General features: G+C 37.9%; 1 protein-coding gene across 7 annotated transcripts in view; it reads right to left on the minus strand.

Annotated features, from left to right (window-relative positions):
* The window catches only part of CCDC88A (coiled-coil domain containing 88A), a 77931-nt gene that overhangs the window by 9582 nt on the left and 53476 nt on the right, over nt 1-14873 (minus strand). For 3 of the 7 annotated variants that reach the window (XM_053383649.1, XM_053383648.1, XM_053383645.1), the window contains exons 19-30: nt 14549-14710; nt 12645-12922; nt 12324-12467; nt 11819-12005; nt 10784-10929; nt 9475-9567; nt 9116-9330; nt 4701-4784; nt 3514-3717; nt 3174-3245; nt 2206-2286; nt 467-735 (exon numbers count right to left, since the gene is read on the minus strand). In XM_053383649.1, coding sequence (XP_053239624.1) covers nt 467-735; nt 2206-2286; nt 3174-3245; nt 3514-3717; nt 4701-4784; nt 9116-9330; nt 9475-9567; nt 10784-10929; nt 11819-12005; nt 12324-12467; nt 12645-12922; nt 14549-14710 — 1935 coding nt within the window. Of the gene's footprint in view, nt 1-466; nt 736-2205; nt 2287-2551; nt 2993-3173; nt 3246-3513; nt 3718-4700; nt 4785-9115; nt 9331-9474; nt 9568-10783; nt 10930-11818; nt 12006-12323; nt 12468-12644; nt 12923-14548; nt 14711-14873 lie in introns of those variants that run through there. The other 4 variants (XM_053383650.1, XM_053383647.1, XM_053383646.1 and 1 more) reach the window with 3 other exon arrangements.

A 14873-nucleotide genomic window follows, 5' to 3' on the forward strand; every position in this document is an offset into this window, starting at 1 on the left:
AGCTTGCAAATACCCATCCCGTTGCTCTTTGGATCACATACTGCAGCAGACCTGACAACAATTTTGTATAGTACTATTGACTCACTATTGGAGTCACAAAGAGTCAGACACGACTAAACAACAATATTGACTCACACTTTATAGTTTTGTGTTCAGAGAACGAGCACCCACACTCTGTCTAAAAAAAATTATATTCATAAGTTAGCTCATTCACTCCTGAAAGACTTTGCTCTACAGGAGATTTGCTCTTTTCTCAGAATAGGTTCATTTTTTTCTTTCCCTGTCTCATAATGTTACTTAAATTCCTACCCTAGGTGTCAATTAATTTTCCTAACCAACTTAATTCTGAATTCTGGCCTTTACAAATGTAAAGTCACCACCAGATTTTCTTGTGCAACCTAAAAAGTGCGCTAAGTTTTGCAGCTTTATGTTTTGCCAAGTGAAATTAAGTAGCTTTTCAACGTACCTCAGCCGAAGTCCCTTTATTACTTTCTTCCAAGAACTGCTGCAGAGTAACCACTTCACTTCCAGGGGAGTCCGTTTTAATTCTGTGCGTTCCTTGTCTATCCATTGCTTCTGACATTTTAGGATGGAGCATGGGGCTAGACCTGGCATGGCTTTTCAAATACTGGATGGGACTGCTGCTGCTGCTGGACCATGCGTCATGCTCATGAAGCAGGCTAAATTCTCCACTGCTGTGGCTTTGTGGCCTGCTTTGGTTAGTAACTGTGCCTGCTTTAGGGATAAACAGTATTGTCATCTTTATTATGCACGCTACATTGTATTTAAACATTAACAATGCATTATTGGATGCTTTTCCTTTGTCACATTGAAGAGACAGTTGTCATAAGGTACTAAAAAACCTATGGGGAAGCCATACGAGAAATAAAGGTTAGTTCCCTTGCCTTACTTATTAAGGTTCTTCAATGTGACATGGCATCTTTCCAATTAAACACCTCCACCACCTAATAACTTTGAATGTTTAATCTTTCTCAACAAAATGAGATCCCAGACATTAAATATGACCCAGTTCAGCTACGAAGTTGACATCCGCTACTATTTATGACATATGGCAAAAGGTAAAAATATAAAAGATGGAATGCAAATAATTTAATTTCAGACTGATCAAGAAATATTCATCCAGAAAGGTTTCTTTAAAATGCATTCCATCAAATGCCTGTATCAGTTTGTCATGACCTGGAGCAGAAACATCCCGTTTTGAACAGAATAAAGGTTGAAGAAATGCCAGTTCACATTGTTTCCTTAAACAGATACAAATCAACCAACTGAAAGCTGCCCTTTGTGTTATTTTGAATTATTATTATTTTGAAGAAAAACAAGCAGTATACACTATCAATGCTACTGAACTACATCATGCATTACTGCAAGGAATTGTTTATACTGGAAAATCACAAACATTTTAGAAGACCTATCCATATTTTCCATTGAGCAGATACTATCTAGAAATACAGTGAAATGAATTAAATGAAGTTTAAGTAATTCCTTATAAGGCAGTGACTGCTAGAAATCTTCCAGTTTTGCCTTGCATACACATGTTTTACAACAGAAAACAGACCATCCTGTCAGGTGTGTCTCAAAGCAGAGGACCAGAAAAAGCTGAGTGTATCACTTGTCCCTTTGGTTCTACTCATTTGCAACACAACAGCATGAATTCCTCTCTAGAACTATCCATGTATTTATTCTTCATTTGTAGGCAGTGGCACTTTCATCTGAAGAAAACCAAAGAATAATGCCGATTCACATCTGATTCTAGAGGTCTTATTCCAAGACATTTGCCTGGCAATGAGTTTACTACAACATGGTTAGTAAAAATGGCCTATGTGTCTTCTGCCCAGAATGTAATTTGCTGTTATATTAGAAATGTTGGTTTTCTGTCTAATATGACATTTGTTTGCAGGTTAAAGAAGAATTTGAAAGCATTATTCCTTTTTTGTTTTATGTGAGCTGCAAGGCATTGTAATGTATCCGAATACACTACTACACTATATGGATGGATGAATATCTGCAATGTCCTGCATTAATTTACTTTTCCTAAATCAGACATGTGACCCACCTTATTCCAGAGCTTCATCTAAAAAGGAATGAAATGATGAAAGGAAAGGAAAACATGCCCTGAATTCTCTCCCTCCCTGCCCTGGAAATGTGAGGAATGAAGCAGATGTGTCAATTTGCCTGGAAGCATACCTTTGACTTCATGGAGTGAGGCATTATTATTGCTATTGCTAGTGGATGTTCTGCCACTATCAAGGCTGGCTGGTCTGGAAGCTAAATGGAAAAAAACCAGTAGATCGCATGAAGCACATACCATAGCAGATGACACTGCGCCTACTACATTCTGATCACAGAATGCTCTGAGGCAGGAAATCATGCACTACTGATATCGCACAAGCTGAACGTGTCCACTGTCAAAGTGTGGATTTTCGCAGGTGGGAAAAGGTGGTGTCCCCAAGCAGCCCAAGACAGCACTTTAGAAAAGTACACTAGACAAGCGAGCAGGTTAGCAAAAGAAGGAACAGAGAAACAAAATACATGTTTTGAATTGTATCAGTTTTATTGATGGGAATAACCAAGGTTTTAAAGAGAAATGGCACCAACATGCAGAAATCAGGTTGCAGTTAAGGCACTTACAAAAGATTTTGACATGGAACTCTGCACGTTACAGAAATGTCACCGACAGGAAGAGAAAGAACATCTGCTCAGGAATGTTCTTTACTCCTAACCAAAGCAGGCGCAGAAGCAGTGTTAAAGGGTTTTAGAAACTGCACTACTGTGATTCAAATTTAACGGAAGTATTTTACAACTATGCCAAAATTTGATAGAGGAAAAATACATTAATTAATAAGATGAATTTTGAAAAGAAGATTTCATAAGCTGAAAGTTCTCACAATTGAACTCTAGAATACTCAGGACTGATGGAGAGGAGAGAAATTTGGGTCCTGTTCAGGTGCACTTCATACTGAATAGGTTTGTTCTGTTTAAGAGTGAAATCAGAGTGAAAGAAATGGAAAAGTTCCCATACAATTAGATGAGATGAGATGTAAGGAAAGAATACAAACATGCACACTTGCAACGCAGGTCATTTTCTATTTCTGGATAAACTTTACTAGCATTTCCGTAATAGGTCTGCTACTCCTTTAAAGCACAAATCTTACCATGAATTCTTGATCCTGTACTAGAATCATCACTAATTCCTTGTGGACTTACATCTTCAAAAGATGTAGCATCTAAAGGGGAAACAAGCACAATTTTGTTGCAAAAACAGACCTTTGAATTTATCATCTCTAAAACACAAGAAATTTTTATGGCTCATTGATCCCCACAAAAGTTTACAAATACAACTAGTTTCCCCATCCTAATATTCCACAAGTCTGCAAATCAAATATTCCAGTTATTTGCTGGAAAAGAATGTGAAATATGGAGCACAAACAGTTTCCAATAACGCTACGGTTACCAACACAACCACACCACACCGTGAAAAGGTTCTACCTATACCTTTATTATTAAGCAACTGCTTGGATCTCAAGCCTGCAGCAGAGTTGACAGTTGCAAAGTTGATGGATGTAGTAGAGAAGGCCATAGATCCCAATTCTTTTCTCCTTTTACCCGTAGATATATCATCAGGACCCTCCAGATGCTCAGAACTACCTGTCCATTGTCCTCCTGCTAGGACCATGGACTGCACCAGGTCATTCATGGCTGGGATGCAAATGAAAGCAAATGAATCAGCATGGTTCAATGTTTTTGAAAAGTTTTATTTTGTACTGTAAAATGCTTCATTTACCTAAGCATCAAGGCATACTGAAAGCTACAGTCCACAAGTTTCTACATGTTAAAACATGCAATTGGCTGAATGAATGAAAAGTGTTAAAAAGCCAAAGCCTTCTTGTACAGATGATTTTATTGCTTTTTATTAGCTACAACCGCCATGCTTGTGCTGGAGTGCTATACAATAAATAAATATACGTTAGAAGCTCTGATATGTTTCGCAATGAAAAATGGAATGAACAGGGAAAGATGAGCAGAAGTGCTAATACAAAGTCAGTGTTGGCAATGATAAGGGGTCCTTCAGTGCAGGTTTTTGCAGGAATAATATTTATTGCACGACAATAGAGGAAAGTATTTAAAATAAATGTGTCGTCTCCCAACTTTTTAAAGAGCATTTCACTGAAGAAATGACAAAGAATACCTGATTTCCCCACCCCACTCCTTCAGCTTAGAATGATAAAACATTTACTGTATAAGGAATAACAGGTCACCATTTATTTTTTGTTTTTAAGCAAATGATTTTCTAGATTTGTACTGAGGTGTTTATAAAACTGATTACTAGGAGTGGAGTTCAAAATGTGCAAATGCACTGAGTGCACTATATCTTTATATATACACACACATAACACATATATGTTCATATAATTCCCAGAACTTGAACCTATAAATGTGTGTTCATTGTGTGTGTAGATAGATGTATGCATATGAATACATATACATTTTTATACACCCCAAGAGTTATGTATATTGAGTGCCAAGGTGTTTAGAAACATTGCTTCAGCTCCTTGTATTATAGCAGGACTTGCACTTTGCAAAATAGGAAAAACAGCGCAGTCCACGGAAAGGTTAGTGAAAGTAGTAATAGAAGCCAGTGTAGCCATTTAAAAAGAAGCTGAACTGTCATAAAGTCTTACACATGGAGCGACGGTAGAAGGCCTTCATTTTGTCTTTTTCCTTCGGTCTGTTCCTCAAAAAGGGCAGTCTTTTCAGTGCAACCACTTTTATGTCATAGCATAAGGAAAAACGGAAACGGGAAGATGAAAGAAAAAGGGGAGAAGAACAGATGGAAGTTAAATGTTGAAACTAAGGACAGAAATGAATGCTTGAGTTTCCGCTAGGTGCACTTTATTTACTAAAAGCTATTAATCTCATGTTGCTGAATGGCAATGGATATGAAGGCTGTACTGTGGAACTATCCAAGGAAACACGGGAAACCATGCCTGAGGAATATAAGGAACTTTCACAGTTCACAACTATTGGATGTCTTAAAAACCAAGCAAAAAAAAAAAAGATATAAAAAGAAGCCAAACCCAAACAGAGGCACAAAAATTATGGGCAAGGAGTCAAAAACCATCAAGCAGGTTTCCTGAGATGGAGAGGTATACTGAAAAAAAAAAGTTCACTTGGTTTATCAAAGTATCTTTCAATAAGCACTACCTTCATTTCTTGCTACCAAGCAGTCATTGTATTTTTCACATTAATGACTTGTTTTAAATTGTATTAATGTGAACTCATCTTAGTTGATTTAACTTCCAAGAACAGCAGTATCTAACCTTTACCTCCTTTTACACACCATCTGAACATATGATCAAGAAATTATTGGAATGGAGTGCAGAATACTGTAATATTCTGACTGATTACCACTTTAAATAAGAATTCTTGGTTAAATGACGTACCATACTGCTACTGGGGTGTGAGGTGGGGGAAGGCACCAAACAGAAAAATGACAGAACAAAGAAACAAACAGAACAGTGACAGTGCGGGAACATTAAAAATCAAACATGTAATAACTGCAGTGAGAATTTTAAATTGCATGTTACAGAAAGCTTTCACATGTTTGCTTGTGGCAGGGTTGAAACCCTATACAAGAAGACCTTGTAATAAAGCAAACATTTGCATTTCAATGTGGCATTATTACTAATCCAGTGCAAAAGATGTAAGCCATGAGTGTACATACAAGCCGTTCATCTCAGTCAAGGAGTATTATCTATGTATGTTCATTCATGAATAAGTTCCACTGTGATCAATGGTGTTTACTTGCACTAAAACAAGCTGAATGAGAAGACACAGATTTTCACTTACACATGACCTGTTTCCTCATCTGTGTGCTGTGCACATGTGAAGGAGCATTGCCACAGCATGCTTAGTGCAGTGTCCTAGAAGGCATGCCACAGGCTTTCTTCTCTGCTAAACCAGTTGACACCTTGTGTAGCAACTACGGGTGGAAATACATGTTTTCAACAAACATGTATTCCAAAACCCTTATTTGCAGAGATAGCATGAATGCATTGTATAATATGATAATCTATGTGCATATGGTTAAGCCTTCCAGTGAATGCCAATCCCACCCCCTGCAAACGCCTCTGAGGTGGTTCCTCTTCAGCCAAACCTATCCCACTCTTGATAACTGGCTAGGAGGGGTGATAATAGAAGCATTCAAAGATGTCCTAGAAGCAACTGGCTGGCTGAGGAGTTAAGTATCAGCCCAGCAGGGATCAGCAGTATAAAGGGAAACAAACATGTGATGGATATTCCATGCTTCCCCTGAAATGTGTAGTAAAGTATCATTTACAAGAGTAAAATATCAAATCAAAGTGTGTTACTATGGAAGGTTAACTTTTGTCACATTCAAATCTTTCTCCACAATTTTGGATAAAAACCTCACCTTTTCATTTTGTCTAAAAAGTAATGAAATGGAAACAGAGACTTGTGGCACCATAAAGAATAAAATATTTATTGTGGCATGAATCTCTGAGTCTTTAAAAGGTGCCACAACACTCTGTTGGTTTTGCTGCAACATACTGAAATGGTGCGCCCTGTGGAGGTGGAATAGAAGAATTTAAAATTTGTATACATATTTTGATTAAAAAAGGTTATCTGAGTTGTCGGAAAAAAGTTGCAAGAGAATTGTGGGAAGAGAAGGACTGCAAAAAGCACATAGAAAAAAATATATGGGGCAAGTCAAAATAAATTCATATCTATTGAATACTCCTTCAGTTTTGATATCCAGGTTGTTCTCTTCCCTGTCCCTTCATCACGGAAGTAACTCCCACACATAGATTAGCTACTGCTGATAGCCATCATGAGTGGACAGCTCTGGTTCCCCTTGCCAGGAGTGCTTTCACAATATCTTATAAAGAGAAAAGGGTCTAACTCAAGGTAAAGGCATGATCTTGCAGCAAATATGTCGCTGGCACCCAAACCACTGGATGTAAATGTATTAGCTACATTTTCACAAAATATGCAAATGATATATTTCTTATTCATAACAAAATTCTACGGAAACTGATGCTGAAGAAATGGTCCACAAATACAAATGATCAGATAGGTTTCTCTGTGTGAGGAAATGTAAGTAAGTTATGTGCTGTTCAGATACAAGTAACACATCATAAAGTAAAATACAAATAATTTTGGACATATTTTCTAGTTCAGTAGCTACCTAATAATTACCAGTGAAAATATACTGAACACACACATAAACTGCAACCCACAAGTCAGTTATATAATAGCATCCAAATTCATGTGGGTCCATGGTCTTAAATAGAAATTCTACTTTGTCTCTGGAACATAACTGATCCCAGTGCAAGAGGGAGGTTGAGCAATGAAATTTTCTCGTAACGACTGCACATTTACTGAGCATCAGGATACAAATTTGGAGGAATAAACTGATTAACTGAAGATGATCTGGGAAAAGGAAATGCAGCTCCCAGTGGATTTCCCAAGGGGATTTATCTCATGACAGAAAAAAGATTCCCTGCCGATCACAAACCTTTTGAAAGGAATAATTTAAGGAATATTTTTAAAGACTATTTAGCAATTCTTCAGACCTAACTAGCCTCCCTACCTGATAATGCTAATGGTGGGGGGGGGGGGAATCACCACACTTTCTCCTCCAAATATACCTGACATTTGCTGCAATGTTTAAAAGTATCCCATCAGAATGGAAATTATCTGTGCAGCAATTGAAGAACACATGCTGATTACTCTAGATCACTAAGAGCAAACAATCTTCTAGATTGTGAAAGTAAAAATCTTTGTAGTTGGCAGGACAGCAATTGTGGACCAGATATCATGACAGGCAACTACTCAACTAATACGGGACCTAAATTAAGATGTAAAACGCTAGGCTAGTACAAAGGATGGTCAAAGTCTTCTCTTCCACAGAATTAGTTTCTCTCCTCTTTTAGGTCGCACAGCAAATGTAATCTTCAATCATTAGTAGTAATGAATCAAAACTGTAAAAACAATTACTCAACTAAAGATTTAAACATACTATGAAGCAGAACGTAATTTCTAATGTTTGTACAGAAATCTATATAATCAAAGCACGCATCATTTGGGCTTTTCCAGCCTGATCAAATGGAGGAATGTTTACACACATTTTGATACCATGTAAAAACATCAAAGACGTTCATTTAAAAAACAACACCGTGTCTGCCACTCGGGTCTTATTGTTCTAACAGATCTTATTTTCAAGATTCCCCCAGAACAGGTTTAGGGGGCATGCAGTGCTTCTAGTACAAGTGGACATAAATATCTCACTTGATGCTATGCTAAATTCCATGTTGAATTCTACTGTAAATATTTGCTTTGATATGGCACTCAAAAACAAGAATATGATTACTTAAGGTTCAAAATTCTATTCCAAAGCAAAGTTGGTACAATGAAATGCTGTTAACGATCAAGTGTCACACACCCTGTGTCAGCACAGCCTGGCATACCAGTGAATTGATAGCAGAATGTGATGGAAAGGTATGGGTTAAAAGGAGTGGGAGAAGAGCTATTACAGAGCTGGAGCTCTTGCTTCAGGAGTATATATAATGGATGCAGGTACGCTCATGAACCTGCTGACCAGAGCTATGCATGACACTGAAGCTTTGCAAGGCAGATCGATACAGCACAGTCCCCCTTCCATGCAGTATGCCCATAAACATGCAGAAACACACAACCAATTCATCAGCAGTATGAAGATGCTGATAAGGAAGCATGTTACAGGGAACTCTTCACACGCCAAGAGTAGAAATGTAATAAGTGGATGAAAAGAAACAGTACAGAAAAGAGCAATGGTTATGGGTAAAGAAGGGGTGCCAATTTCACCTCTACGATCAGCTCAGACCCAATTTTTCACTGTCAGTAAATATTGCACCCCTAAAACACATTAAAGAGCATTCCTCTGCTGTAGAGCTTGATTCTCCATTCTTGAGCCTACAGGAACATGAGCAAAATACTTTTAAGCAAACTTCCTCCATGGGTATTTTGAACCTTTTCACCGCATCAGGAAGTACTGCATGACACACTACCTCTTACAAAAATTAAGCAATTTACTCACTGCTGCTTTTCTTAGCCCCCACGGTCTGACCATCTTCCAGGGAATTTGAGCCCACCGAGGAACTATCTTGACTGTCCTGATGTGGCAGCTGAAGAAATCCTTCACTAGATTCTGAGCGGGTTGGTGTCAGAGTTAGAGACTTGAGGCGTTCTCGGTTAATATCCTTCTTTGATTTTATCAGTTTCCTCATTTTCAGAGTAATCCAATTACCTCTCCTTTTGGAGAAATGAAGAGGAATGCTATATTTAGAACAAATTCTTGCAAATATTTCAAAACAATGAAGTTTCTCTCTTTAAGTAACAAACACTGGCACATTTCTGGCAAAGTAAGAGGGAGAGAAATATGTGGTCATGCATTACCTTCTCGGAGGAGATGGTTCATAAAATTTATACTGATCCATAATCTTTTCTTCCAATTTCTCTTTTTGTCTTCTCAATTCATTTAGCTTGTCACTGTGAAGAAAAGGTAATTGACATGTTAGAAGGCATGTATGTTTCTAAAAGATGTTTTTCCTTTGTATCAATGTGCCTCAGGGACTTTTTAGGACACGTGTGTTTAAATGCAGTTTGCATTGCATCAGGGCAGTTTACATTAACATTTTGCCAGAACTCAAGTCACAATATTTTATTTTTAGGAAAATATGGGCACTATGTAGAATGAGAGAAGGTGTTAGAATAAAGTGCTGGGAACATGACAGGATGTTTCATGTCACTCATAGGAACACAGGAAGCTGCCTTATACAACATCAGATCATTACGTCCATGAAGCATGGGACTGACAGCAGCTCTCCAGGATATCCGGAGGAGATTCTCCTAGCCCTACCTGGAAAAACTAGGAAATGAACCTGGTACCTTCTGTATGTATTCTAACACTGAGCTACACCACTGTCGTCTCTCCATTACAGAAGGTCACACTCCCCTTATTTTAGACGGGAAGACTGGACGTTTGCCATGAAGGTTCCTTCTGGTTTGGTTGAATAACAGGTTAGGAAAGCAGGAGGACGGCAGGGATTAAGTCACCTAGATTTCAGTTGTAGGTCTGGTGCTCTGAGATGCTTTCCCAGTTGTCTTGCTTGCTATAAAGCACAGGGAAATGTGATCTCAGGTGCCTAGGAAAGAATTACAAACCAAGGATGGAAACGCTCCACCCCATATTAGGCCTAGCACAATCTGGAAGATGGTACTGTAAGGGCCAGAGACTAGGAAAACTTTTCTCTATCCACCATCCCCATGCCATGCATGAGTTTATAAATGTCTATTTTTCTCGCATTTTCTCAAAACAGTCCCAAATCCTACAATCCTTCTTCACAGGGGCATTCCTCCATCCCTTTTATACCTTCAGCAAATGCATGCTGCAGCACAGCTATCTTGAAGGATTGCTCCTTAATAAAAACCTGCCAACATAAGGAGGAAACAGGTGCCTTATAATTTCCCATAAGAAATCCCACTGCTCTTCTGATTCTAGCAGTTTAAGGAACAATAATTCAACATCATTCCACAGTAAACTTTATTTCACAAGGAACAATATTGATTAAAATCCAACTACGAATGAACATTTTCATCTGTTGTTAATGGAATGCACTGATTAACATTTCCATGATTTATTTCTATTTGAACATCCAACTGCAGTTATGTTGGGTGCAACTAGTTCACCGTTTTTGATACCCACATATACTGCCTTTGTTCAACGTGGAACAGATCTTTGCTTTCCATATTCTGCTCTAATAACGTTCTGTTTTGCAGCATTAATGTCTGTATTTGATCCAACAGGTGTCTGTTTTCTTCTTCCAAATTTCCTTTTAGCTGGCTAAGCAACTGTTGAAATGTACAAAACACAATATTTTAGTGTATGCAGTCTGCCCAACTTTCTGTTTATAAAGTACAAAAGAAAATGAAGTCAAGAAGACAAGTCAAATAGTAGAGACAGCAATATTTCAGTCACCGGAGCATGAAACTCTTAAATCTTGGGGTCATGGGTTCAAGCTCTGCTATAGGTAAAAGATTCCTGCATTACAGGAGGCTGGAGCAGATGACCCTCATCGTCCCTTCCAACTCTACAATTCTATGATTCTATTATCTGGTTTTTGTAAATAATTGTAAATTGCCTTTCTTCCAATTGAGGAGAGCAATCTGCAGCTTCTGTTAAGGTCCTAGCATCCTTTTAGCTTCTAACCAATGTATCCACTGTTCAAGCCAATAAGAAAGGGAGCAGAATAAGTCTGGCTCTCTTCAGGATATCTCATACCTCTTCCTTGAATCTTCAGTTTTTGTTTAAATGCAAAAATGTTATTCTCTCTTTATGTATGAAACAGACAGAAAGAAAACCATGAATTCAATATTTGGAATTATGGAGTAAGAATCAAACTTTTTGCATTCATATCAATGAGTGCAAAGAGACTAGGTTGATTGATATAAGAGGATACATGCAGTCTTAAAGCAACTTTTCAGAACACCTCCACTAATTCCTTAATAAAATCACTAGAACAATTCCAGAATAAGCAGAACGACTGACCTAAGTTTGTTCCTAACATGATACAAAGACAGCTTCAAAACTATTAAGATATATTACTAAATTCAACTATTACAATCATTACAGAAAATTTATAAAGATAAACACATTACTGCAGAAATCTAAAAAAGCCTCTTTTGTCATGAATAAACAGGGCTATAATAAAACATTACTGAAGAAATGCAAACTCATTACCTCACACTGATTATTCAGTTTTGTATACGTAATATCCAGCTGTTGGTACTGCTCTTTGAGTTTGGAAAATTCAGCTTCCAGCCTTGTTTGTTCCAGTTTAGAACTGTTCAGTAATGTTTTCAAATTCTTATGATCCATTTGGAGAATTTCATTTTCTTTCAAAAGCTGGGTATATGTATGATTCAATCTGTAAGTATAAATGGACAGAAAACAAATTAAAGTAAGTTTTCACAAAATTAACAATTAAACAAGTGTCTGCACAGTTATATCATATACTCACATTTAATTAAAGAGAGATTTACATTATCATAATGTATGTAGCAGTATCTTATAACCAATTTCTATGAGCATACTGTAGAGTTATTGTTTTTTTCTTATTCTAACCTATTAAGGGTTTCTAACTTTGGTGCATTGTGTTTAAGATCAGAATAAATGCAAAATATAGTTGGCACATTTAATAATACACTTTAATTCAGATAATTATTCATTAGCTTTGTTTTCTTACCTGTCATTTTCCTCACAAAGCTTTTTGTATTCCGCTGCTACTGTTTCATGCTTTTTGTTTTGCTGTAGCATCTTCTCTTGTTCTGCTTTGAGAACTTTTTCCAGTTCTTCTAATTGCACTTTTTGTTTCAGCAATTGATTGTATCTGTCAAATGGATTATATAATATTACTAATTATATTCTCAGTATTAATTATAAAAGGTTATTATGAATACAGCTTCCACTTTCAACATGGCTGCGATTATAAGAATTTAAGATCTAACATTTTAAGTAATTTTCAGATTCAGCTGCAAATTGGTTATGACTGATATATCAAAATCACCTGTCTTCTAAGTCCTTATGTTCCACCTCAAGATTCTTGTGTGCTGACTTAAGGTTTCCATGTTTGGAAATTAGAGATTCATATTCAGTAGCTTGCCGTTCATGAAGCTGTTCCAGTTTTTCATGATCTTTGATGAGTGAATCATATAGCGATCTCAGATCCTCACGTTCCTTGATTATGGACTCATTTTCATTTTCCAAGGTAGACTGCTGAATCAGCAATTGTGCATTCTGATTCATAAGAGATGTACTTTGCGAATTAATAGCAGAATTTTCTACCTATAATTGCCGAAGTGACATGGGACAATCAATAACAAAGTACTTTGTGGTGTGCTCATTCAAAGTTAGCCTTGTACAGAATTAGCCAATTGAGGTCCTAGGTTGTTAACAGGTTTTAAACCCTGTATCTCAGAGCAATTTCCCCAATCTCTTTGAAGAAATGAGGGAGATCAAACTGGGGCTTCATGCATTCAATGCACTCTCAGCACACAGCTCCGCAGTTTGCATCTGTATGCATATCCACTTATACGGATTAGGTAACAGGTGGTACAGAAAACCTCTGACATAGACCCCGGAGAGCTGCCACTGCTAGTCAAAGTGGACATGTCTCCTGCCCTATGCTTCCTAAATCACCTCCAGAAATAACATTAGGATCAGCAGAGAAATACTTAAATTAGGCTTGTTTAGGTAAATACAGGCGTCCCCCCACTTAGGCACATTCTACTGAAGCGCAACTGCATATACAGTGGTACCTCGGGTTAAGTACTTAATTCGTTCTGGAGCTCCGTACTTAACCTGAAACTGTTCTTAACCTGAAGCAGCACTTTAGCTAATGGGGCCTCCTGCTGCTGCCGCGCCACTGGAGCACAATTTCTGTTCGCATCCTGAAGCAAAGTTCTTAACCTGAAGCACTATTTCTGAGTTAGCGGAGTCTGTAACCTGAAGCGTATGTAACCTAAAGCGTATGTAACCCGAGGTACCACTGTACGTGTGGCGCGGGGAAACAATTAAATAGACTCATACCAGGAAATGGTGAGATAGAAGATACCGGGGGTGTAGCAGGGCTTTGTTTCCGCTGCTCAGTCTCCCCGCCTAACAGCATGTGTTTGCCAGCCTCCTGCCAACCCCATAGCTTCAATTCTAGTTGTGGATACAGTATTTTTGGTATGAAGAGAAAGCAGAGAGGTGTTTAAAGGGTGCTCCCCACTTGATTTCACTTATGTGTGCAGGGGTGTAACGCCCAACTAACTGGGGGGACGCATGTACTGACCTGTTTTCTTTGTCAAACAGGTTACAAATTCTACATCTAGCCTCACAGAGATTCTTCTGATCCTTTCCTATAGATTCTCCTTCTAAAAAATTTCACAGCTGTTCTAGAATGCAAGAGGAACTAAATGGGTTTTTTTGTTTTTGTCTCTAAGATACCTAAATGTAACAGAAGCAGGAAACTCAAACTCTTGTTACCAAGTTCTAATTAGGGTTGGGAAATCAGAGACATCTCTCTAAATTGAAGAGATGGAATCATAGGGTTGTAGAACAAGAACCCACCCCCATTTTGCAGTACTTAAGCCATACCACAACAAAAGGGATATAGAGGGACTCAAAATGATACTGGCATGTGATCATCGAAGAAGTGAAAAAATGAAGTACAAAACAATCCAATAGTAATGGGAGCTATCCAAAGGAACTTCTTGGTTCTTGGAGGTAGATTTAGCCCAGGGAGCTAGGGAGTTACTAAAGATGGGGCACTGCCCACCAGTCAAACCACCTATGTTCAAAATATAGGTTTCCCATGAGTGTCACAATAATAGCTGCTGCTACTGCCATGTGAATTAACAGCAAGGCTTTCACTTGTAAATTCTATATTGCGGTTGGGAGACAAATACAAATTTGTGAAAACAGAACCTGAAGCTTGGCATTCTGAGTTTGCAGCGTTGTATTTTGCTCCTGTAAGGAAACAGTCTGTCTCTGAAGTGCCACAATCTGAGCTTGCACATTATTGTTCTGCGTCTCAAGCTGCTTTAGTTGTGTTTTCAGGGCTTGCTTCTCTGCCTGCAGAGTTGCGTTCTTTAAAAAGGAACAAAATGTATTACATACATGCACCATTTAAATGAACAAAATATTGATTAAATTCAGACTTCTATTTTACGCCAAACAATCCAAAGTATGGAGACATTATTGCAGTCAGAAGAAATCACACAAAGCATGGGTTTGCTTTCTGATGAAAGTG

This window comes from Podarcis raffonei, chromosome 3 (assembly GCF_027172205.1).
Source record: "Podarcis raffonei isolate rPodRaf1 chromosome 3, rPodRaf1.pri, whole genome shotgun sequence".
Classification (NCBI taxonomy): Eukaryota; Metazoa; Chordata; class Lepidosauria; order Squamata; family Lacertidae; genus Podarcis; species Podarcis raffonei.